At 42.9% G+C, this 27610-nt stretch overlaps 1 protein-coding gene across 1 annotated transcript in view; it reads right to left on the bottom strand.

Moving 5' to 3' along the window:
- The window catches only part of MCPH1 (microcephalin 1), a 536838-nt gene that overhangs the window by 462264 nt on the left and 46964 nt on the right, over window positions 1–27610 (bottom strand). Inside the window, exons 5-6 of the mRNA XM_073626649.1 lie at window positions 16926–17040; window positions 3574–3705 (exon numbers count right to left, since the gene is read on the bottom strand). Coding sequence (XP_073482750.1) covers window positions 3574–3705; window positions 16926–17040 — 247 coding nt within the window. The remainder of the gene's footprint in view (window positions 1–3573; window positions 3706–16925; window positions 17041–27610) is intronic.

Raw genomic sequence — 27610 nt, 5'->3', positions numbered from 1 at the left:
CTGAGAAAAAAAAAAATTAAAATATCCAATTCGTTTACAGTGCACAGTTTAGTGAGGGATGCTGAAGAGTTGTAAAAGTGGGTGGAACTCCACTTTAATTGCCTGTAAGGCCAGACACTGATACAAAAAAGTTTCTGTATACCTATTGCAATTGGCTCTGTACAACGTTTATGTGCTATACAAAGCATCTGAACGAACTGGATCCTTCCTAAAATTCCAGGAAGAGATCATCACAGCCCTTCTGTATTCAGGAGGTGCTGGGCTCTAATTTCCCAATCCAAATGCAGTGAGCTGGCTGCATGAGAGGCATTTTCCGGATTTCCTCCCTGGTACCCCTACCCAACAATCACCCCTAAGAAGCTGTCGTGTCTGTGTAAAAGGCGGACATAGGCGTAACACCCGCTATTTTTTGTACCACCTGGCCAACCTGGTCTCTGCATCAGGGACAGTTTCTGTTGCTACTACACACTAGTGGTGTATTAGCATAGGGTATATCACGGCACAATCCTAGGGCACACTTTCAAACGGGGTCAAGAAAGATGAGATGGCCATCACATTTTGAGAGACCCTAACCTTACAGCTACAAATAAAAGTGTAAAAAAAAAATTTAATAAAAATACATAAAACAAATACAAAAAAAAAGAGTTGCCGTTTTATTGTTCTGCTCTGTTTTACTGTATTTTTTGCTGTAATGTAATGTTTTGTTATTGTCTTATCGTTGGCTTTGTAGGTGTCATTCTACTGTTACTGTAATTTATGCTATAATGTAATGTTTTATTGTTACTGTGTTTTATTGTGTTTGCTTTGCAGGTACGTCCTACTGTACTGTTACTGCGTTTTATTGTTCACCATTATTTGCTTTGCAGGTACACCATTCAGCTGCAGCACAGATTTATTTTGACAGCAACAGGGTTTGCTCTCACAATATGTAAATTTGTGACTCTAGCATTGTAGGAGGTGATTTCACCACCACAGTTAAAAAAGAGCATATATGCCGAAGCATAGAGGCAGGGGTAGACATGGGGGAGGATCGCCCCTATACTTCGGCATATATTATTAAATTTATTGTATGGCAATCATTAGAAGTGGGTGGACGCAGGGCGGTATTCTATACTCCTAATGGCCAGAGACACAGTGATCCTTTGCCTACTCATGTTAATACATTTTTATATTCATACAAAAAAAACTTTTTTTTTTTTTTTTTTTGATAATAAGACATGGGTCCTATTGATTAGGCAATATGTGCACTTTCAGAGAACATGCACCTATCCTGTTTGCATTTTAAATTTGACATAACAAATCCCACCCTCCCTCATTATCTCAAGTGATTGGCTGTGGCCCCTTTGAATTTTTTACATTCTGCGTTGCAAAAAGTCCTGTCTCCTGGCCACATCTGCAGCCTTTGGATCAAGGCAAGTATGCTTCTTTGGAGAGGGAGGGTAGGTCAACTCAAAAGGAGCAAGCACGATAAGCGCTCTTGCTCTGAAAGTGCACTTATACTTTAATATGTACTGAGAATTTAATGAAAGATCCTCCTTCAAGTGAACCTATGCTTTGCCCATTTATGGCAAAACGTGTTCACGACTAATACAGGAGCATCTTAATCACCTTAATTTTGCTCCCCTAATGCTTCGTTCAGTCCCCAGGAGTGAAGGAAAGTCTTGTGTAAGTTACAGGTCACACAGTAGTAATAGTAGTATACACAAGACTGTGGACCACCATGACTGGCCCAGCACTATCAATGTGAGAGTCACATGTTCCTCTTACAGGAAGTACTGGGCATACTGTGGACCACCATGACTGGCCCAGCACTATCAATGTGAGTCTCACATGTTCCTCTTACTGAAAGTACTGGGCATTTCTTCCTATCCCTGGCATTAAATGAAACAATGAGAGAATAAAAGAAGGGTAGAAGGGTAGGTATATGTTGTTGGGATTTGGGGGGGGGGGGGGGGGCAGATTAAAAACAAACCTGATAAAAAGGAACCTAAGTTAGCTTTAACTTTAAAGAAAAAGGGTGAAAATCAATTTAAGAATAGATGATAAAAACACATTGGGCACCTTTGCTTATGTGAAACACTCAAAAATAACCAAGTTATTTAAATCACAAACGTGGTATTTATCTATTTTACACATAGGATTTATTAGAAAGAATCGCTCAGTTTCACTTACTATAAAATGCTCCCTTAAACACTACTCTAGAAAACATGCTGCACACCTTTATCTATTATATTGATATATCTGTAACTTCAAAAGAAACGTAGTGAGAGAGTTTACAAAAGACTGGGCCTATTTTTCAGAATATGTTCACAAGTTAAAATCTGTTTTTTTTTGCTAGAAAATTACTTAGCACCCCCAAACATTATATATATATTTTTTTTTCTAACACCCTAGAGAATAAAATGGCGGTCATTGCAATACTTTATGTCATACTGTATTTGCGCAGCGGTCTTACAAGCACACTTTTTTGGGGAAAAAATACACTTGGACTAAATAAGACCACAGTAAAGTTAGCCCAATTTTTTTTATATTGTGAAATGTATAATGTTATGCCGAGTAAATTGTTACCCAACATGTCACGCTTCAAAATTGCTCCCGCTCGTGGAATGGCGACAAACTTTTACCCTTAAAAATCTCTATAGGCAATGTTTAAAAATTTCTACAGGTTGCATGTTTTGAGATACAGAGGAGCTCTAGAGCTAGAATTGTTGCTCTCGCTCTAATGATCGCGGTGATACCTTACGTGTGTGATTTGAACACCGTTTTCATATGCATTTGCTTCTGCGCGCAATCTCGGCAGGACAGGGCGCTTTAATTTTTTTTTTGTTTTTCTTATTTATTTTACTTTTTCTTTTTACACTGTCTTTTTTTTTTAAAAAAATGGGTTACTTTTATTCCTATTACAAGGAATGTAAACATCCCTTGTAATAGAAAAAAATCATGACAGGACCTCTTAAATATGAGATATGGGGTCAAAAAGACCTCAGATCTCATATTTACACTAAAATGCAAAAAATAAAAATAAAAAAGTTATTAGAAAAAGTAAAAAAAAATAAAAAAATTCTCCTATAAGAGCATTCAATGCAATGGAGCTGAGTGGGGGCCATCTTCCCCTCACTTGGCTCCAGGCAGTGGACATGAGAGGACGCGATAGTCTCCGCCCGCTACAGGCGACCCCAAAGTACGCCAAAGACCACCGGAGCGTGGCGGTGGGGGCCTCTCCCACCCCCAATAAAAGTGATCTTGTGGAGAGTCTGCCGCAGAGGCAACTTTTATCTGAAAGCGGATCGCCCACTGAAGAAGATACCAGGGTTATCTGCTGCCATAACCACGATATTCATCTTCAAACAGCCGACATATAACGTCAGCGGGCAGTCCGTAAGAGGTTAAACACTACTCTAGAAAACATGCTGCACACCTTTATCTATTCTACTGATATATCTGTAACATCAAAAGGAACGTAGTGAGAATTTACAAAAGAGACTGTGTACAGAGGGCTCCTTTTTAAAACAAAATGTAAAAAGTAGTGTCTGGTTTATCAAATCTTACAAATATGACCTTTATTCCCTGTACCTGTTGGAGACAAATTTTGCCTTCCTTTTTTCATTTCCTGTAATCTTCTTTCCATTGCATTACACCGATCTGCAATAACGGCCACTGGGCTAAATAATGACCCTTCGTCATCAAAAGACAATGTGGGGACATCTGTGGAAGGAAGAACATCACTCCGTTGTCACATATGAAAATAAACACTGCTAGCTTGACATTCTGTAATACAACAGTATAAGGGTACAGAGTTACAATGGAGGAGGAATACTCGTAACTATTACATAAAAGTAAATAGTTCAAAAATGATTTCTGTACGACTATTTTAAGTTATTAGTTTTAAATAACAGTTGTAATCGATTGAGGCTTACAAGTTGAAAATCATTTTAGATCTTCTACAACTTAGTACTGAATATGGTTACTGTGAATTTATCACGAATTGCAGTCAAATAAAACATCTTGGAACCAATGACTCTCTCTTGTGTTGCAGCTTAAGCTGGCCATGCACGGATTCAATCTCGTCCCATTCCTGTTGAATTTTCCAAATTTTTTTCCTTGGGACAAACCTGTCATCACCACCCAGGTTCACATAAGTCAATTTTTCAATCGAGTTTTGACAAAGAAGTTGGATAGAAACAATGCCTGCATCCAACCAGCCACTGTTTTATGACAGTCATGAGATCAGGCTGTCAGAATACAATAGTAAATCGCTGCAGGGTCATCCTTTCACACCGTTTAGTGTGGATGGGGTAATTGAGTGATTTCTTGAATTTAGCCTGCAGGACTGGTGAAAAATCTTAATGTGTATGGCCAACTATATTTTAAGGCAGTGGGGCATATTCACTTACTCATCTCCATATCTATCTTTAACCTATAACAGTGCTCCTTTCACAAAATTTAGAACGTGTGTCTGACAACTAATTTTATGAGCGTTACTCGCTCTTATTCACTCACCGGACACTTTATTAGGTACACCTGTTCAATTGCTTGGTAACACAAATTGCTAATCAGCCAACCACATGGCAGCAACTCAATGCATTTAGGCATCTAGATGTGGTGAAGACGACTTGATGAAGTTCAAACCGAGCATCAAAAAAAAATGGAGAAGAAAGGGGATTTAAGTGTCTTTGAACGTAGCATGGTTGCTGGTGCCAGACAGCCTGGATGAGTATTTTCAGAACTGATCTAATGGAATTTTCACTCACAACCATCTCTAGGGTTCACAGAGAATTGTCCGAAAAAGAGAAAAATCGAAGTTACTTACCGGTAACGTTTTTTCCAGAAGTCTTTCAGGACAGCACACTTGAGAGACCTAGGTTCCTCCCCTCTTAGGAAACACCGCCTCCACCAGACTTTTAAGTTGCCCCTTCCCTTTAGTCCATCAGTTTTTGCACGAGAACCTCCGGCCAGTCTAGGGAGACATAAGAACACATCATAACAACTTTCATATTCCTGATGCTCTCACGTCCTAGTGGCAAGACAATATTTGGGTGGGTACCGGTGCTGTCCTCAAAGACTCCTGGAAAAAATGTTACCGGTAAGTAACTTCGATTTTCCCTCTTTCGTCTTTCAGGACAGCACACTTGAGAGGATAAGCGAGCACTTACACTAGGGTGGGACTACTGCCTGCAGAACTTTACGCCCAAAAGCCTGGTCCTGGGCAGACAATAAGTCCAGTCTGTAGTGCTTAACGAAAGTCTTAAAACTTGACCACATTGCTGCTCTGCAGATCTGATCGGGGGTAGCACCAGCCCACTCTGCCTGTGACGTTGCCATAGCCCTGGTGGAATGAGCCCTAATACCTTCCGGAACTTCCACCCCCTTTGCTATATAGGCTTGACTGATAGCCAATCTTAGCCATCTGGCTATAGTGTGTCTAGAGGCTTTGGAACCCATCCTTGCCCCTGAAAAGGAAACAAAAAAGGAGTCGGATTTCTTAAACTGCTCCGTAACCTCCAGGTACCTTAATGCACATCTTCTGACATCTACTTTGTGAAAGACCTGTTCCTGTTCCTTCACAGGATTTGAGCAAAAAGTGGGTAAACAAATTTCCTGGCTTCTATGAAATTCCGAAACAACCTTTGGGAAAAAAGACCGGATCGGTTTTAAAAATAATCCTATCCGGAAAAACTTGAAAGAAAGGCGCCCTCCTAGAGAGGGCTTGTAGCTCACTGACCCTCCTTGCAGTAGTGATGGCTAAGAAAACCGTCTTGAGGGTTAAAAACTTCACCGTACAAGACTCAATAGGTTCAAAAGGACCCTCTGTAAGGGCCTGTAGTACTAAGGATAGATCCCATACCGGAAAGGGGCGAGAGCTGACTGGTCTCTGCCTTCTTAAAGCTCTGAAAAACCTGGATATCCAGGGATTCACTGCTAGCTGTTGTTCAAGGAATACACTTAAAGCCGACATCTAACTTTTAAGGGTACTAAGTTCCAACCCCTTATCTGCCCCACTCTGTAGGAACTCTAACACTGCTACTGGACTGCGAACACTGAAGGAGCTCTTTGCGCACCAAGAACTGAATTTCTTCCAGACTTTCAAATAGATTCTGCGCGTCTCCTCTTTCCTAGAATTCAGAAGAGTTGTTATCAGTCCTTCGGAAAACCCCTTACTTCTCAGCAAGTCCTCTTCAGTAGCCAGGCAGCCAGATTCCACCTCTCCACCTGAGGGCAGCAGACTGGGCCTTGATAGAGTAGATCTTCCCTGACCGGTAGAAGCCAGGGTGGTTCCATCGCCAGTTTCCTTAGGACCGAGAACCATGGCCTCCTGGGCCAGTGTGGAGCTATCAAGATCAGGGTCGTGTCCTCTAACTGGAATTTTCTCAAGACTGCAGGCAACAGAACCGGAGGGGGGAAGGCATAGCATTTGGCAAAATGCCAGCTCTGAGACAGAGCGTCCACCCCTATCGCCCCGTCCCAGCTGTTCAGGGAGAAAAAGAGGGGGGCCTTCGCGTTTTCCCCTGAAGCGAAAAGGTCCACACATGGGATCCCCCATTTCTCGATAATCATCTTGTAGATGACCTGATTGAGGACCCAATCGCTCTCCCTCAACTTCCTCCGGCTGAGGAAGTCTGCTCTCTGGTTTAATTCCCCCTTCAGGTGAACCGCCGATAGTGAGTGTACCGTGACCTCGGCCCAACTGAAAATCATTTCTGTCAGACCCCAAAGGGAACCGCTTTTGGTGCCCCCCCGTCAGTTTACATAAGCAACTGCTGCGGATCTGCACATGATGTCCCTGGAGCTCCTGTTGGAAAGCCCTGAGGGCCAGAAAAATGGCCCTCAGTTCTCTCCAGTTCGAGGACTGTACCGCGTCCTCGACCCCCCAGGAACCCTGCGCCAGACTCGCCTCCAGGTGTGCTCCCCAACCTGTACCGCTTGTGTCTGTTGTCACAATCTTGGACACAGGCAGAACCCATTCCAGACCCTGTGGTAGGTTTGCTGCCTTTCTCCACCACCACAGGGATCTCTTCACCCGTACAGGAATGAAGACCGTCAAGTCCAAGGACTTCTGAATGCGGTCCCAAACTTTCAGAATGAACCACTGTAAGGGGCGGAAGTGCAATCCTGCCCATTTTACCGCTGGGAGGGCAGCTGTCAGCAACCTCAAGGCTGACATGGCTCTTCTTATGGTGATCTGGTGATTGCCCTGCAGAACTGCCAAGGCTCCGTCTATTTTGGCAATCTTTTCATCGGGAAGGAAAACTCTCCTCTGGGTTGAGTCCAGGATGTAACCTAGAAATGTAATCCTCTGGGATGGAACTAGGCTGGACTTCTCCAAATTTAGGAGCCATCCCAGATGTTCCAGAATACTCCTTGCTAACTGCAAATCCCGGACCAGTTGCTCCAGGGAGGGAGCAAAAAGGAGCAGGTCATCCAGGTATGCGATTACTGAAATTCCCTGAAGTCGCATAAAGGCCAGAACTTCCACCATAACCTTGGTGAATATCCGGGGCGACGAGGAGAGCCCAAAGGGGAGGGCCTGGAACTGCAGATGCACTACCTCCTCCCTGGACCTTACCGCCAGCCTGAGGAATTTCTGACTGTCCTCTGCGATCAGAATGTGCAGATAGGCGTCCCTTAGATCTATGGACGCCATGTAGCAATTCGGAGGAAGTAGTGTTTTTACAGAAAAAATGGAATCCATCCAAAACTTTTTGTAGGAGATTGACAGGTTCAGGGGTTTCAGGTTCAGGATGAGCCTGAATTTCCCTGAAGGCTTCCGAACCACGAAGATGTGGGAATAGCAACCCCTGCCTATTACTCCGGGTGGAACCCGTGATATTACCTCCTGCCTTTCTAGGTCCTCCAGAGAAGCTATTAATGCCGCTGCCTTCTCCGCACACTTGGGCAAGTCCGTAACCAGCAGCCTGTGTCGGGGGGACTTGAGAATTCTAATCTGTACCCCGTCCTTACGATCCCTAAAATAAACTGATTGGAGGTAACTGACTCCCCCTATGGGAGGAAGGCCCCCAGTCTTCCTCCCACCAGGGTTAACCTGTCATTGGGGCTTTCGGGGCTGTTCAGGAGGGCGAAAAATCGCTCCCCCGTGCCCTCTGCCCTTGTTGGTCCAGACTTTTTTCTGAGACTCTGCTCTTGGAAAATTAGACTTCCTTTGTGAGCGAGTCTTCCTTTTAGGCTGTTCTCCCAACTTTTTCTTCAAGGGGAAGGCCGCCTTTTTATCGGCCGTTCGATAAAGAACCGCCTCCAGATCTGGACCGAACAGCAAGTCCCCCGTGAAAGGGACTCCGCAGCTTGATTTTTGAAGCACTGTCCCCCTGCCAGGTCTTTAACCAAAGGGCTCGCCTGGCTGAGTTGGCCAAGGCAGAGGATCTAGCAGACATGCGGACCGATTCTGCTGAGGCGTCAGCAATGTATGCAATCCCCTTCAAGAGCATTGGGAAAGAGGAGAGAATCGTCTCCTTAGCAGTCCCAGCTTCAATATGAGCTTTTATATGTGTTAGCCAGTGCTCCATGTTACGTGCCACCACTGTGACGGCCATGGCAGGCTTAAGGTTGCCTAGAGAGGAATCCCAGGACTTTCTAAGTAGAGAATCCATCCATTTGTCAATGGTATCTGTCAGCACCCCCATATCTTCAAACGCCAAATCTGTCTTTCCGGTGCATGACTTTCTCATGCACCGGAAAGACCCACGTACATTCGGTCATGTAGAGACAGAGATTTTTTCTCCTCCTGGATACCTAGGGTGGTGTGGATTGCTCCCAAGAGCTCCTCCGCCTCCTCCAAGGAGAGTTTATATCGGGGGGTTCTGGATGATTCGCCATCCACCTTCTCTCCTTCTGATTCGCCTGAGGAATGTGAGGATGTACCATCTGAATTATCCTCTAAAGCCTCTCTGAAAACCCCCGGTAACTCCTCACTGACTGAGGGACCTGAAGGACCAGGTGCGACATCTTGCTGTGCTGGCAGAGGACCTGCTGGGGGCTGTATAGGCTGAAAATTTTCAAACAATGCTTTGAAAGATTGAAAAGTGCTGGAAAGCTCCTTAACAGAAGCTGCAAGGTCAGAGCTTTGTTCCATAGAGTGTTGCTTGACTAAGCCTTCAACGCATTTACTGCACAAAACCTTCCCCCAGGACTCTCCTAAAGTACTTCTACATGATGGGCACTTGCTTTTGGACACATGTAAGGGCTTGGTCCTTTCCGCAGGTTTGTCCTGAAATGACAAAACAAGCGCCGGCATCAGCAACAGTCTTTTAAAAAACAAAAACCATGTGACCAACACCAGGAGTGCACCCCCCAGGACCAACCACCACCAGGGTCCCAAACGTGTCTCTCCTCCCCTCTGACCACTAAGAGGGGGGTTTACCCGTGAGCTAAATGGGAATAAGGTAAGGGAACACCACCCCAGGGTTCCACTTACCTTAGTGTGGCTGGTGCTGGCGTCATCCGGCACAGAACGGGAACCATCCGTCTCCGACATCCCTCTGGCCAGGGGAGTGGTCCGCCTCAGAATGCTCCTCTGGCTGACACTACAGCCTTAATGGAGCCCGCACCAGTCGTCGCGTCGTTCGTTTATCCGTCCCGTGGCCGGAACCGGAAGCCGCCGTACGAACGGAAGTGCCCTCCCCGCCGGAAATGACGTCGCCCGTCATCCGACTCAGCGCTGCTCCATGCTGACTCTCAGAGAGAGGGGGATCAGGACAACTCCGCATCTAATCCAAATGTTTCAAAGAGCTCATAAAACTTATAACTAAATAACTAAAAAATATATATATATAACGTGATCTTGCTCAGATAAATATATAAAGTTGAAAAACTAGAACGTGTACATACAGAAACAATCATCCATCATTGTGATATAAATAGTGAAAATAAATGGGCAAGTGTTAATAATAAATTAATGATGTGATTGAACAGGGAGAAAAACAATAAAAGACTATTTTGGTAGAGATATAAAGATAGTCCCAGTGATTGTGGTTCTTTGATTGCTTAATTGGAGTGTCTGCTTGTCATTTTTAAACAATTCTTCCATCCACCTCCATTTTCATCAAGTACAGCTTACCACACCGTTGATTATATGTAAACCAAAAAATGAACAAGGAAAAAATCATTGCGCAATGAACTCCATATAGTACACCAGCAAAACACACTCAGAGATTCACTCACGTGCGCCCAGTATTAAAAACACATATGAATCAGCAATAGCAGTCAGCCGCTGTGGACGAGAGAAAGGATCGCTGCAGTACACCGCTCTGTGTCAGACTGCAGAGTGCGTCCTAGGCTCCTCCCACGCGTTGCGTCACCATCACGTGACTTTCTCAAGGATCCTTGAGACTGCTATTGCTGACTGCTATTGCTGATTCATATGCGTTTTTAATACTGGGCGCACGTGAGTGAATCTCTGAGTGTGTTTTGCTGGTGTACTATATGGAGTTCATTGCGCAATGATTTTTTCCTTGTTCATTTTTTGGTTTACATATAATCAACGGTGTGGTAAGCTGTACTTGATGAAAATGGAGGTGGATGGAAGAATTGTTTAAAAATGACAAGCAGACACTCCAATTAAGCAATCAAAGACCCACAATCACTGGGACTATCCTTATATCTCTACCAAAATAGTCTTTTATTGTTTTTCTCCCTGTTCAATCACATCATTAAATTATTAACACTTGCCCATTTATTTTCACTATTTACATCAATGATGGATGATTGTTTCTGTATGTACACGTTATAGTTTTTCAACTTTATATATTTATCTGAGCAAGATCACGTTATATATATATATTTTTTAGTTATTTAGTGATAAGTTTATGAGCTCTTTGAAACATTTGGATTAGTAGTGGATTTTTACACTGGTTTGGATTTTATGTGCGGGATGCACAGCAGTGCATTTTATATTTTATAATTGTTACTGATCATTGAGTGAAGCGCTTCAATTATTATTTTATACGTTTTTTATGAAGGGATATTGAGCACCTTTTATTGATAGCAGCCTCTCTCATATATATGATTAGTTTCACTTAGTTTTTTTTTTAATTTTTAACCATCACAGCGCTTTGTTTTTTCACATTTTAACACCTCCGCATCGCCCTCCCCAGGCAGCGAAGAAACGAACTCCCAGGCCTCCACATTCCCCAAGGGAGGACAGGGAGCGCAATGCCACAGCAGCTAACCAGACTCCCCATCCGTGCTGCTGTGAATGAGACCTCTGTCTCTCCCTTCCAGGATCGTACCGGCCTCAGCCTCACCAGCTGATATGGCCCAGGTTCCTAGCGATGTCTCCCTCTTGGAGGAAACACCAAAAACTGACGGGCTAAAGGGAAGGGGCGACTTAAAAGTCTGATGGAGGCGGTGTTTCCTAAGAGGGGAGGAGCCGAGGTCTCTCAAGTGTGCTGTCCTGAAAGACGAAAGAGGGAAATATCCAGTGAGTGGCAGTTGTGTGGACGAAAACGCCTTGTTGATGTCAGAGGAAAATGGGCAGACTGGTTTGAGATGATAGAAAGACAACAGTAACTCAAATAACCACTCGTTACAATGAAGGTATGCAGAATACCATCTCTGAATGCACAACACAATGAACCTTGAAGCAGATGGGCTACGGCAGCAGAAGACCACAATGGGTGCCACTTCTGGCAGCTAACAGGAAACTGAGGCTACAGTTCGCACAGGCTCACCAAAATTGGACAATAGAAGATTGGAGAAACGTTGCCTTGTCTGAGGAGTCTCGATTTCAGCTGTGACATTCAGATGTTAGGGTCAGAATTTGGGGTAAACAACATGAAAGCATGGGTCCATCTGGCCTTGTATTACCGGTTCAGGCCGGTGGTGTAATGGTGTGGGGGATATTTTCTTGCCACACTTTGGGCCCCTTAGTACCATTTGAGCATCATTTAAACACCACGACCTACCTGAGTATTGTTGCTGACCATGTCCATCCCTTATGACTACAGTGTACCCATCTTCTGATGGCTACATCCAGCAGGATAATGCACCATGTCACAAAGCTCAAATCATCTTAAACTGGTTTCTTGAAAATGACAATGAGTTCACTGTACTTCAGTGACCTCCACAGTCACCAGACCTCAATCCAATAGAGCACCTTTGGGATGTGGTGGAACAGGAGATTCACATCATGGCTGTGCACTAGGGATGTACCGATACTTTTTTTTTTTTTAGTACTCGCCGATACCAATTACCGGTACCTACCGCAACTGTTAGCAATGGTACAAAGCATTGAAAAGTCATTTACAAATGAAATAAATTGATTTTGTTTTTTAATTTTGCGCTTTTTTAATGTGAAATGTGTAAATATACAGTGGGGACAGAAAGTATTCAGACCCCCTTAAATTTTTCACTTTGTTATATTGCAGCCATTTGCTAAAATCATTTAAGTTCATTTTTTTCCCCTCAATGTACACACAGCACTCCATATTGACAGAAAAACCAGAATTGTTGACATTTTTGCAGATTTATTAGAAAAGAAAAACTGAAATATCACATTGTCCTAAGTATTCAGACCCTTTGCTCAGTATTTAGTAGAAGCACCCTTTTGATCTAATACAGCCATGAGTCTTTTTGGGAAAGATGCAACAAGTTTTTCACACCTGGATTTGGGGATCCTCTGCCATTCCTCCTTGCAGATCCTCCCCAGTTCTGTCAGTTTGGATGGTAAACGTTGGTGGACAGCCATTTTTAGGTCTCTCCAGAGATGCTCAATTGGGTTTAAGTCAGGGCTCTGGCTGGGCCATTCAAGAACAGTCACAGAGTTGTTGTGAAGCCACTCCTTCGTTATTTTAGCTGTGTGCTTAGGGTCATTGTCTTGTTGGAAGGTAAACCTTCGGCCCAGACTGAGGTCCTGAGAACTCTGGAGAAGGTTTTCGTCCAGGATATCCCTGTACTTGGCTGCATTCATCTTTCCCTCGATTGCAACCAATCCTCCTGACCCTGCAGCTGAAAAACACCCCCACAGCATGATCTTGCCACCACCATGCTTCACTGTTGGGACTGTACTGGACAGGTGATGAGCAGTGCCTGGTTTTCTCCATACATACCGCTTAGAATTAAGGCCAAAAAGTTCTATCTTGGTCTCATCAGACCAGAGAATCTTATTTCTCACCATCTTGGGGTCTTCAGGTGTTTTTTTAGCAAACTCCATGTGGGCTTTCATGTGTCTTGCACTGAGGAGAGGCTTCCGTCGGGCCACTCTGCCATAAAACCCTGACTGGTGGATGGCTGCAGTGATGGTTGACTTTTTACAACTTTCTCCCATCTCCCAACTGCATCTCTGGAGCCCAGCCACAGTGATCTTTGAGTTCTTCTTTACCTCTCTAACCAAGGCTCTTCTCCCCCTATAGCTCAGTTTGGCCAGACGGCCAGCTCTAGGAAGGGTTCTGGTCATCCCAAACATCTTCCATTTAAGGATTATGGAGGCCACTGTGCTCTTGGAACTTTAAGTGCAGCAGAATTTTTTTGTAACCTTGGCCAGATCTGTGCCTTGCCACAATTCTGTCTCTGAGCTCTTCAGGCAGTTTCTTTGACCTCATGAGTCTCATTTGCTCTGACATGCACTGTGAGCTGTAAGGTCTTATACAACCCCTGGCAAAAATTGTGGAATCACCAGTCCCTGAGGATGTTCCTTCAGTTGTTTATTGTTGTAGAAAAAAAGCAGATCACAGACATTGCCAAAAACTAATGGCATTTCAAATGGCAACTTTCTGGCTTTAAGAAACACTAAAAGAAATCAAGAAAAATAATTGTGGTGGCCAGTAACCGTTAGATTTATAGAACAAGCACAGGGAATAAATTATGGAATCACTCAATTCTGAGGAAAAAATTATGGAATCACCCTGTAAATTTTCATTACAAACACTAACACCTGCATCAGATTAAATCTGCTTGTTAGTATGTAGGTAAAGAGGGTAAATCATCACGCAGTGTTGCACAAGATGTTGGTTGTTCACAGTCGGCTGTGTCTAAAACATGGACCAAATACAAACAACATGGGAAGGTGGTTAAAAGGTAAGCATACTGGTAGACCAAGGAAGACATCAAAGCGTCAAGACAGAAAACTTAAAACAATATGCCTTGAAAACAGAAAATGTACAAACAAAACAAATGAGGAACAAATGGGAAGAAACTGGAGTCAACATCTGTGACCGAACTGTAAGAAACCGCCTAAAGGAAATGGGATTTACATACAGAAAAGCTAAAAGAAAGCCATCTCTAACACCTAAACACAAAAAAACAAGGTTACAATGGGCTAAGGAAAGACAATGGTGGACTGTGGATGATTGGATGAAAGTCATATTCAGTGATGAATCTCGAATCTGCATTGGGCAAGGTGATGATGCTGGAACTTTTGTTTGGTGCCGTTCCAATGAGATTTATGCAGACGACTGTCTGAAGAAAACATGCAAATTTCCACAGTCAATTATGATATGGGGCTGCATGTCAGGTAAAGGCACTGGGGAGATGGCTGTCATTAAATCTTCAATAAATGCACAGGTTTACATTGAAATGTTGGACACTTTTCTTATCCCATCTATTGAAAGGATGTTTGGGGATGATGAAATCATTTATCAAGATGATAATGCATCCTGCCATAGAGCAAAAACTGAAAAAATTCCTTGAGGAAAGACACATAAGGTCAATGTCATGGCCTGCAAACAGTCCGGATCTCAATCCAATTGAAAATCTGTGGTGGAAGTTAAAGAAAATGGTCCATGACAAGGCTCCAGCCTGCAAAGATGATTTGGCAACAGCAATCAGAGAAGGCTGGAGCCAGATTGATGAAGAGTACTGTTTATCACTCATTAAGTCAATGCCTCAGAGACAGCAAGTAGTTATAAAAGCCAGAGGTGGTACAACAAAGTACTAGTGATGTGTTGGAGTGTTATTTTGTGTGTTTGTTTTTCATGATTCCATCATTTTTTCCTCAGAATTGATTCCATAATTTATTCCCTTGTGCTTGTTCTATAAATCTAACTGTTACTGGCCACCACAATAATTTTTCTTGATTTCTTTTAGCGTTTCTTAAAGCCAGAAAGTTGCCATTTGAAATGCCTTTAGTTTTTGGCCATGTCTGTGATCTACTTTTTTTCTACAACAATAAACAACTGAAGGAACATCCTCAGGGACTGGTGATTCCATCATTTTTGCCAGGGGTTGTATAGACAGGTGTGTGGCTTTGCTAATCAAGTCCAATCAGTATAATCAAACACAGCTGGACTCAAATGAAGGTGTAGAACCATCTTCTGGATGATCAGAAGAAATGGACAGCACCTGAGTTAAATATATGAGTGTCACAGCAAAGGGTCTGAATACTTAGGACCATGTGATATTTCAGTTTTTCTTTTTTAATAAAAACTGCAAAAATGTCAACAATTCTGTGTTTTTCTGTCAATATGGGGTGCTGTGTGTACATTAATGAGGAGAAAAAATGAACTTAAATGATTTTAGCACATGGCTGCAATATAACAAAGAGTGAAAAATTTAAGAGGGTCTGAATACTTTCCGTCCCCACTGTATGTGTGAAAATATTCACTAACAAAGCAAACAAAAAAAATGTAATTGTTTATCGTTTATAAAATAGACGTGAAAAAAAAAAAGTAGTAAAATAATAATTAAATTGAGCAGAATAGGGAGTTAATTAAGGCTGATTAGAGTAAATTAAGGGTTAAGAAGGGGTTAAACAGAGGAACATTTGTTCATCCCCACTGACAGCTCAAAGAACCGAGCCTGAAAGTATCGAGTTCAGGTATTGGTGCATTTGCACAAGTACCGATACTTGTGCAAATACTCGGTATCGGCACCGATACCGATACTAGAACCGGTGCAACCCTACTACAAATCTGCGTGATGCTATCATGTCAATATGGACCAAAATCTGAGGAATGTTTCCAACATTTCACATTGTTGAATCAAGCAAGGTGTACCTAATAAAGTGGCCGGAGAGTGTAGCTATATTATATAGTGGTTATTATATTAAAGAAATAATACCTCTGTGCTATTATTGATGATAAGCCATACATAATGCAGTAGGGCACTAGAATATGGAATCCATGAAAGTGGTTATAAACCCACAAAAAAAAAACCTGCACGACAACGGCATAATGAGCTAGTATGCATACTAGCTCATTATAAAATACTCACCTTAGATCGAAGCTCCGTAGCAGTCCCCATACACCGCTCCGGCCAGCGACATTGCTCCCGTTGTAACTACCTGGTAACGTGGGCTCCGAAGAGGTGATTGGCCGGAGCCCCAATGACGTCTCTCCCGCGCATACGCACGGGAGCCACCGGTAGCGACACACTAGCTGAAGCAACGGCACGGCTGTGCCGCATATGCTGAGGATGTTGGCACATGCTGATACAGGGGATATCTCCTAAACTGTGCAGGTTTAAGAGATATCCAGGTTAGCTACAGGTAAGCCTTATTATAGGCTTACCTGTAGTAAAAAGTGGTCTGTAAGGGTTTACAGCCACTTTAACTTCTTTTCTTAAAAAGCGACATTCTCTGTTACTTCCCTCCATATATATTTTTTTTCTTTCCACATCTAAAAACAAATTAGATCACCTTTATTGTTTTTTTTTTTTTTTTATGTGTTCGCTAAAGCCTCGTACACACGGGCCGAATGCCGGGCGACATGGGCTGGTTCACAAAACATTTGACATTCGGGCCGTGTGTATGGCAGCCGGTCGGACAGCTAATCAAAAAGTGTTCCATGCCAGTTTGTACCTCGTTGGACCACTGTACTGCTTTTATTTCCTTTAATGGAGATATTCTGTTTGGTTAAAAAAAAAAAAAATCTTTGATTTCTAAAACGTAAAATTAAAATTGACTGGTTACTGCCACACTTTTTAACTTATCAATATGTATTGCAGTTTCATAATTGTTAGGCTGAAATTAATGTACTTACCAAAAGATGCCTTTTTCACTTCAAGCTCCTTCAGCATTTTGTCAAATTTTCTTGCAAGACGACGGTCATTTTCAGGCGTTTTTATGACCAAGTCCTTGGGCTGCATACACTTCCGCTGTAAAAGGAAGCACAACAATTATTTTGCTATAAGAAATATCCAATTTTTTTTTCTTTAAAACACATTTTTTTCCTCAGTTTAGGCCGATATGTATTCTTCTACATATTTTTGGTAAAAAAAAAAAAAAATAAAAAAAATATCGCAATAAGCGTATATTGATTGGTTTTGCGCAAAAGTTATAGCGTCTAAAAAATAGGGGATAGATTTATAGCATTTTTATTATTTTTTTTTTTTTTTTAAACAAGTAATGGCGGCGATCTGCATTTTTTATCGTGACTGCGATATTGCGGCGGACACATCGGACACTTTTGATACATTTTTGGGACCACATTTATACAACGATCCGTGCTATAAAAATGCATTGATAACTGTATAAATGTGACTGGCAGGGAAGGGGTTAACACTGGGGGGTGATCGAGGGGTTAACTGTGTTTGCTAGGGAGTGTTTCTAACTGTAGGGGGAGGGGACTCGCAAGGGGAGACCACCGATCAGTGTTCCTTTGTACTAGGAACACACCATCGGTCTCCTCTCCTCTGACAGGACCATGGATCTGTGTGTTTACACACACAGATCCATGGTCCTGCTGTGTTACTGGAAATCGCGGCCGCCAGGCACGGGCACCGGGTGCCCAGTGACTGTGGCCACGTACGATTGCCATGGGCAGCGCGCGCGCCCCCTGGTGGCCCGGGAAAGTGAGGGCGTCATATGACGCCCTCCAGCAACAAGAGCTGCGCCGCCTGGCCGTCAATTGACAGCCGGAGGTCAGCAAGCAGTTAAAGATAATCCCACCATGCTAAAATGCACCAAAAAATAAAAATTCTTATGGGGGGGAAAAAATATAATATTCTTTTCCCTCCATTTCTATACTGCAGTGAGTGACATTTTGTTTCTTCCGTGAGAGTCCAGGAAAAGCTGAGCAGCCCAAATGACAATTAAACACAGTACAGGAGCAGCCTCCCCACCCCCACCCCAAGATTTGGGCTACTCAGCATACCCTGGGATCTCCGCAGAAAGACTAGGCTCAACATCATCTAGTTACTGCAGGGGAAACATAAGTATACTATTTAATAAATCTTTCCCTAGTTTTTTTGTACTCTTTCATGTTGTCTTTTGGCATGAGAAGAGAGCATAGTTTATAAGGGTAATTTTAACTATGGTTGCACCGATACTAGTATCTGTATCGGCGCCGATACCGAGTATTTGCACAAGTATCGGTACTCGTGCAAATGCACCGATACCTGAAATCGATACTTTCAGGCCTGGTTCTTTGAGTTGTCAGTGGGTCTCTCCTGTTGACAGCTGAAGCGTCAAAGAAGTCCGCTAATTGGAGCGGTCAAAAAAAAGCAGCCGGTGTAACGTCGATGAGTGCCTCCCATCGAAAAATGCCTCCTACATTACGTCACACCAGCTGATTTCCCGATCAGCTGGCGTGACGTGAAACTGCACATGCGCAGTTCGTCGGATGCATTTTCTGACGGGAGGCAAGCCACGAGGAGCGCGCGGAGATAAAGAAAAGAGTGTCAGCGTGTAGGAGCAAGGCTCAGGAAAAGCGTGTGAAGCAACAGAAAAGTGATACATGAACAAGGCAGAGACAAGAGAGCAAGAGAACATAATTAGAGCACATAAAATAGATGAAAAAATTACAAGAAAAAACAGCAATAGAAAGGAGAGAACTGGTAAAAAGGCAGAAATGGCATAAACAGAGGGAAAAAGGAAAAAATTTAAAAAAAAGGGAAAAGGGGGGAAAAAGAAATAAAATGGAAATAAAATAAAAATGAGATAAAATAAAAGGAAAAAAATGAAAAAAAGGGAAAAAAGGGGGGAAAAATAAAATAAAATGAGATAAAATAAAAAATGGAATACAAAAATAAAAAATATTAGATCATGTATCATAGTACTATCCTATCATAGTATGCATTTTTCAACGCCTCCTACGTACTGCGCATGCGCAGTATGTCACGTCACTCCAGCTGATTTCCCAATCAGCTGGCGTGACGTATTGACTGCACACGCACAGTTCGTCATATGCATTTTCTGACAGTAGGCAAGCCATGGGGAGCGCGCAGAGGGAGAACCTTGGAGAGAAAATGTAAGATTCAGCCTCGCTCTCTGTGGCGTGACGTATTGACTGGGCATGCGCAGTTCATCGGATGCATTTTTCAATGAGAGGCAAGCCACGGGAGCGCGTAGAGAGAGAACACTGAAGTAAAGGAGAATTCCGCAGGGACCACCGAGGTAAGGGAGAACTCACCGACGTAAGGGAGAACTCACCGACGTAAGGGAGAACTCCGCAGGGACCACCGACGTAAGGGAGAACTCCGCAGGGCACAAACCGACGTAAGGGAGAACTCCGCAGGGCACAAACCGACGTAAGGGAGAACTCCGCAGGGCAAAAACCGACGTAAGGGAGAACTCCGCAGGGCACAAACCGACGTAAGGGAGAACTCCGCAGGGCACAAACCGACGTAAGGGAGAACTCCGCAGGGCACAAACTGACGTAAGGGAGAACTCCGCAGGGCACAAACCGACGTAAGGGAGAACTCCGCAGGGCACAAACCGACGTAAGGGAGAACTCCGCAGGGCACAAACCGACGTAAGGGAGAACTCCGCAGGGCACAAACCGACGTAAGGGAGAACTCCGCAGGGCACAAACCGACGTAAGGGAGAACTCCGCAGGGCACAAACCGATGTAAGGGAGAACTCCGCAGGGCACAAACCGACGTAAGGGAGAACTCCGCAGGGAACACCAACGTAAGGGAGAACTCGGCAGGGAACACCAACGTAAGGGAGAACTCGGCAGGGAACACCGACGTAAGGGAGAACTCCTCTGGCTTAATAACGTCAGCGGCAACACTGCATCCAGCCCCGCCCCAACACACCCCTAGGCTGCTCTAGAGAAAGGGGGCCATGCATAAGCAGTGTATTTGTCAGGGGAGGTTGGATTGACACAGCAGTGCCAGTGGGAGGGCCAAGGTCTGTCATTCGAGAGGGGGCGGGGCCCTGAATAGCTATGTATGTGTAAGTGACCTACACTGCAGTTTAAGAAAGCCCATCAGAGATCCCCGTTCCCAAGAGCTTGGATTCTATTAAAATGACATACAGTTTATCTCTGTATACTCTTTGTTCTTTTGACAAGTGTGCTTTAGATAGAGCATGTCAAGCCATAACTGTGCTCCCTGGGGATATGCTGATTGCCCATCCGTGCTGCTGCTGGAGGTAGCCCAGGTGACCATGAATGAGGGCCCTACAGACTTGGTCATGGTGAGTGACCAAGTCACATTATCCCTCACACCATCCCATACCCCACTCCATCTCCCCTGGGGACTTAGGACCCTCTAGGCCACTCACCTGGGGACAGGGACATCCATCTCACCTGGGGACTTGGACCCTCTAGGCCACTCACCTGGGGACAGGGACCCCCCTTTTCCCCTGTGGACAGGGAAACCCATTTTATCCGGGGCCCGAGACCCCCTTCTCCCATGGGGACTGAGACCCCCTTCTCCCATGGGGACTGAGACCCCCTTCTCCCATGGGGACTGAGACCCCCTTTTCACCCGGGGACTGAGACCCCTTCTTCTTGGAGCCATCTAACTGAGCCCTGCGGAACCACCAGAGTGCCCCCCCCCCCCCCCCACATCAGATTTACCGGCATTTCCCTTTACATCAGAGTCTGCAGGATACCCCCTTGCAGTGCAAGGGAACTCAGATGTAAAGAAAAATGATGCAGAGCATGATCTAAAGAATAACTCTGATGTAAGGGGTTCCTAACTACATCAGAGTCTGCAGCATTGCCCTTTACATCAGTGTTCACAAAGTTCACAGAGATGGAGGCCAAGAGACATGTCCAGGGAACACAGAGGATACATGAGTTAGATTAGAAGGGACGGAGGCCTCCTCTGTGTACCCTGGACATGTCTCTGGGCCTCCATCCCTTCTAATCTATCTCATGTATCCTCTGTGTTCCCTGGACATGTCTCTGGGCCTCCATCCCTTTTAATCTTACAGTGCAAGGGGGAACTTTGTGAACCCTGATGTAAAGGGGAACACTGATGTAAAGGGCAATGCTGCAGACTCTGATGTATGTAGGAACCCCTTACATCATAGTTCCTCTTTAGATCATGCTCTGCATCATTTTTCTTTACATCTGAGTTCCCTTGTACTGCAAGGGGGAATCCTGCAGACTCTGATGTAAAGGGAAATGCCGGTAACTCTGATGTGAGGGGGGGGTGACTCTGGTGACCAGAGACCACCTTCCACAGAGTGAATACACTAAGTGGGGGGGGTACTGATATAAGGGGAAACCTTTATATCAGTGCCCCCCTTACATTTTTGTATTCACTACCCCCTTACATCAGTGACCCCCCTCAGAGTGGCCTGGCGGCACGGTCACTGACCTCTCAGGTGCACCATGCAGGGCTCAGTTAGATGGCTCCAAGTTGGTGGCTCTGGTTTTATTCTATAGTCTCCACAGTCCATAAACATCTGACTCTGCCCATAATACTCATCCTGGTGGCGCTCTTAATCTTGATTCTTCTACAGACTTCACCTCAGAGAATGCAGACATGATAAAAGACAAGAGATAGTCAGAGATTGCAGACACGAGGTGATTAGAGGCTGCGGACATGGTACCGGAGGCAGTCAGAACATGTGTACAGGATAGAGGAGGTGGTCAGAGTATGCAGACATGTAGGAGCAGCACACAGAGGGGTCAGTCATGTAGGAGCAGCACACAGAGGGGTCAGTCATGTAGGAGCAGCACACAGAGGGGTCAGTCATGTAGGAGCAGCACACAGAGGGGTCAGTCATGTAGGAGCAGCACACAGAGGGGTCAGTCATGTAGTGGGAGAACATCCATGTATCCATTTAGGGGGAGCACACAGTGAGGTAAAGTCCTGATAACAGCTGTCACAGGAGGGCCCTCACACAGGACATGTCAGGCAGGGCGGTGAGGTTGGCACACACAGGGTTCTCCCTTACTACAGTGGTCCCTGCGGAGTTCTCCTTTACCTCAGTGTTCCCTGAGGAGTTCTTCCTTACCTCAGTGTTCCCTCCGGAGTTCTCCTTTACTTCAGCGTTCCCTGTGGAGTTCTCCTTTACTTCAGGGTTCTCTCTCCGTGCGCTCCCGTGGCTTGCCTCTCGTTAAAAAATGCATGCCCAGTCGATACGCCACAGAAAGCGAGGCTGAATCTTACATTTATGATTCTCTCCCTCTGTGCGCTCCGTGTTCCCTGTGGAGTTCTCCTTTACCTCAGTGTTCCCTGCAGAGTTCTCCCTTACCTCAGTGTTCCCTGCAGAGTTATCCTTTACTTCAATGTTCTCTCTCCGCGCGCTCCCGTGGCTTGCCTCTCGTTGAAAAATGCATCCGATGAACTGCGCATGCCCAGTCGATTCGTCACGCCACAGAGAGCGAGGCTGAATCTTACATTTAAGATTCTCTCCCTCCGCGCGCTCCCCATGGCTTGCCTACTGTCGCAAAATGCATATGACGAACTGCGCATGTGCAGTCAATACGTCACGCCAGCTGATTGGGAAATCAGCTGGAGTGACGTGACGTACTGCGCAGTACGTAGGAAGCGTTGAAAAATGCATACTATGATATGATAGTACTATGATGCATAATAATATACTTTATTATTTAGATTTATTTTTATTATTTTTTAATTTTATTTTTTTTATTTATTTATTATTTTTATTTTATTTACATTTATATATTTTTTTTATTTTGTTTGTTTTTATTTGTATTTATTTTTTATTTATTATTTTATTCCATTTTTTTAAATCTCATTTTATTTTATTTCCATTTTATTTCTTTTTCCCCCCTTTTTTTTCATTTTTTCCTTTTTCCCTCTGTTTCTACCATTTCTGCCTTTTACCAATTCTCTCCTTTCTATTTCTGTTTTTTTCGTGTAATTTTTTTCATCTATTTGTGTGCTCTAATTATGTTCTCTTTTGCTCTCGTCTCTGCTTTGTTCATGTATCACTTTTCTATTGCTTCACTCGCTTTTCCCGAGCCTCGCTCCTACACGCTGACACTCTTTTCTCTACCTTTTGTTCATGTCTATTTTATGAACGATAAACAATTAACACTTTTGTTTGCTTTGTTAGTGAATATTTTTACACATATATATTAACATATATTTACACATTTCACATTGAAAAAGCAAAAAATAAAAAAAAAAAATTATTTCATTTGTAAATAACTTTTCAATGCTTTGTACCATTGCTGACAGCTGAAGTGAAAACAAAAAACAGTTGCAGTAGGTATCGGTAATTGGTATTGGAGAGTACTAAAAAAAAAAAAAAGGATCAGTACTCGACAGCTTAGAAAGGGGGGTGAAAGTGCCCAGTATTGAGGTGGTTAAAGAGTAACTCCACTTTTGTTGAGAAAAAAAACATTCCCCTCTGGGTGATCTATGTACATTGAAAGGCTTTTAACAAACTTTGTTACAGATTGCTACCTTTTGTTATTGCGAAAAATCCCTGTGTCCATGTGGAAAGTGAATCTAATGGGAGTGGTTTCATAATTATCAATAAGTTGCTGCACCTACAGGACTCGAATGAGGAAAATTTCAGGGTCTGCATTTCTTAGACTTGATTTCCTATTGGGAGTATCTCACCAAAAAGCCAAGTTAGACTTACCAATAACTCCTTTTCTGAGAGTCTTCCAGGACAGCCCATAAGACTTAGGGCTCCTCCTACCAGGACAGGAAAAACATTTACCCCCACCAGATAAAAGGGCGGTCCTCCAGGCCCCATGTCAGTATTCTCGAGAACTGTAGGACGTCCCTGTAAAACATATGCATAATACACATAACTTCAAGACAAAACCAGGTGGGAATCTGGCTGTCCTGGAAGACTCTCAGAAAAGGAGTTACCAGTAAGTCTAACTCAGCTTTTCTCTAAGCGTCTTCCAGGACAGCCTATGAGATGATGAGCCAGAACTTACCAGTCTAGGGAGGGACAACTGCCTGAAGGACCTTACAACCAGACGCCTGCTCCTGAGCAGATATGAGATCCAGGCGATAATGCTTAATGAAGGTCAAAAAACTGGACCATGTGGCAGCCCTGCAAATTTGTTTCGTTGAGGCTCCAGCCCTCTCAGCCTAAGACACAGACGAGGCTTTTGTTGAATGCGCAGTGACAAAAGGCGGAGGAATTTCCCTAATTTTGAACGTTTCAGAAACAGCTTGCTTTATCAATCTAGCCAAGGTGGCTTTAGATGCACTCTTTCCCTTGTGTCCTCCTGAAAAGAGGACAAACAAGGCGTCTGTTTTTCTAAAGGTCTTAGTGACCTTAAGGTAGATAAGAATTCTTCTCATGTCTAAAAAACTAAAATTTTCTTTCTTGGTCGCCCCTTAGGTGAACTAACAAAGGTTGACACTACAATGTCCTGGGATCTGTGGAATGTACTGGCCACTTTAGGCAGAAATCCTGGATCAGTTTTCAAAACAACCCGATCCTTAAAAATTGTGAGGAAAGGCTCCCTCACTGATGGGGCCTGTAACTCACTTACCCTACGAGCTGAGGTAATTGCCACAAGAAAAATAGTTTTTAAGGCAAGTAACTTAACTATCCTCTAGGGGCTCAAAAGGGAATTCTACCAGAGTTTGAAGCACCAGGGACAGGTCGCCCGGATATATTCTTTAAATTTCTTAACCACAACCAAACAATCCTATTATCTTAGACTGCTGCTGACACTGACGTGTTTCCACACCTTAAGTACTTCTATTATGTACTATAGAAACCCACAATGTGAACACCAATTAATTCTAGACATAAATACATAAAAAAAAGCAAAAAACTTGAAAATAAATTATCCTGCGTGCTAGCAAATACATACACTGTTCTACAAAAAGAGTGAATATGGATTTGTTCTATACACATATGGTTGAATATAAATACATTAAAAAAAGGGAAAACATGTAATTATCCTACATGCTGTCAAATAAAGTATATACAATAATCTTCAAAATAAGTGAATACTGATTCTAATTCTAGACATAATATAAATAAAATTACATAAATAAACTTATTGTCAAGCATGCGGGCAATTCAAAATAGGTAAGAATGTACGTCAAATGCATCATCATATATATATATATATATATATATATATATATATATATATATATATATATATATATATATATATATATATACACATATATACATACATATATACACACACACATACACACACACACACATAAATTTTCCTCCGTTCTTTTTTTTCCCCCATTATCATTTTGGTTTCTCTTCTTTCTTTAGTCCAAAATTGTTCAGTAGTAGTTCTTCCTTTCCCAAATACATGCTTTATTAGTGACGCATGCCAATTTCACATTAGTATTTCATCCATACTCTTCCACCTTACACGCCAAGCTCTCACCTTCTGTTATGGTCAAATATAGTCTTTTCCTTTAAGGGGGTTATATACCTCAGAGCTCTTCTAAATACTGTAGGGTCACACATTTCCAGATAATCTCCACTCTTCAACTTGCAGCCTTAAAATCCTATTCAAGCAAAATAGCTCTATAAAAACACACTTCTCCACCACCTCCTTTTAATGGCTCAGAGTAAAAAATAAAACCATCATAGCACTTTGTCTTAGAAAAACTCTCTTTTATTAAAAGTATTAAAAACACTCACATTTCACTGTGCACTACAGAATAATCACATTTAATTCTGGCCCCTCAATAATAAACAGGCATTCAGCTGTTCCACTATCGCAGTATCTTGCCTGACCTCCTGGTTCTGACGGCACTGACTCCGCCCTACCCTCTACATCAAGATCCTGTGACTTCTTCAGGAGTAGGACAACTGACCAGTTTTAGATCTACTCCAATGAACACCATACTATAAACAAATAGTAATATATTATAAATATATACTATACATTCATGGCCAACAATAACGGCACCCCTTCATTTCTGTAAGATAATGCACCACTTCGACCCAAAAATTTTTTCAATTACAAATGTTTAGGCATCCTAATGTTTATTTCTTTTATTTGTATTGGTATGACGAAGTGGAGAAAAAAAAAAAAAAATCATTCCACGCAAAACTCCAAAAATGGATGGACAAAAATATTGGCACCCCCAATTTAATATTTGGCAGCACACCCCTTGGAAAAAATAACTGAAATCAATCACTTCCTGTAACCATCAATGAGTTTTACACCTATCTACTGGAAGTTTGGACCACTCCTTTCGCCAACTGCTCCAGGTCTTTCAGATTGGAAGGGTTCCTTTGTATAGAATTTGATGTGCAATTGTCACTTATTTTGAAGATGCTTGTATATATTTGCCTATTTGCCAGCATATAATATAATCATTTCAAATTGTATGCATCTATTCATGTTTATATTTATGTATGTTCAGAATTAATTGGTATTCACACTGGGTATTTATACAGTGCACAATATAAGCTGAGCAGCACTTTATTAATAAGATATTATTTAAATTTGGTCACGATAAGTGCTTCTCAGGATGGCTTTCTGTGACTTTATACAATTGATTGATATACATTTACTTTAGAATATGTTATGTATGTTTGGTATGGGAATTGCATTAACTACTAACCTGTTTTATCAGAAAGTTTTCTTCTCGAAGAACCTGGTTATTTTATACGAGTAATCATTACAGCTGTACACCTTATTAAAAACCATTAGGTATATGAGTGTATATGAGTTTTTTTTTTACAAGTAGGTTTTTATTGCCGCCCCTGTATCCATTACGGAGATTCACTCTGTCTAATGGTCCTGACCATCAGTGTCACCAAAAATGAAAGTTGGGGTTCATTTAAATTTGGAGGTGCCACCAGAGCGGGAATAGATAGAAAATCTTCCAATGGGAACACCTGTTTCTGTGGCAATTGCCCAAGAGGCGATTTCCCTCAAACCGGAAAGAGATTCTCTTACTTCCTAGGAAATCTATAGGACAGGAAATTAAGGACAGTTTGCTGAATGAGACACAGATGGCAACAAATTTCAAGTTAGATTCACCAGTAATTGTTTCCAGAACAGCACCTGAGAGAGCGTATCTCTACCTATAATTCCAAGGAAACAATACAGCGAAATTCTTTGAGGAGGAGGACCCCCTACGCAGCTTGTCAGTTGAGGAAGAGTACCTCCAGTAATGCTGAAAAACAGAGAACATATACAACATACAGTATCAAAAGTTTTAGGCAGGTGTTAAAAAATGTAGTAAATTAAGAATGCTTTCAGAAATAGATGTGTTAATATTGTATTTTTTATCATGTAACAAAACGGAAAGTACCGTATTTATCGGCGTATAACACGCGCCGGCGTATAACACGCACCCCAAGTTTAGGAGAGAATTTTAAGGAAAAAAAATTTTTAGGAGGGAAGTTTAAGGAAAAAAAAACTTACATTAAAATGCCCATCAATGCAGCCTTATCTGTCCATCTGCAGCCTTTTCAGTGTCAGTGCAGCCTTGCCCCAGTGCAGTCTTGTCAGTGCAGTCTTGTCAGTGCAGCCTTGTCAGTGCAGCCTTGTCAGTGCAGCCTTGTCAGTGCAGCCTTGTCAGTGCAGCTTTGCCCCAGTGCAGC

This window comes from Aquarana catesbeiana, linkage group LG04 (genome assembly GCF_042186555.1).
Source record: "Aquarana catesbeiana isolate 2022-GZ linkage group LG04, ASM4218655v1, whole genome shotgun sequence".
Classification (NCBI taxonomy): Eukaryota; Metazoa; Chordata; class Amphibia; order Anura; family Ranidae; genus Aquarana; species Aquarana catesbeiana.
The sequence above is the reverse complement of the archived record's forward strand: the minus strand, read 5'-3'. Positions and strand labels throughout refer to the sequence as shown.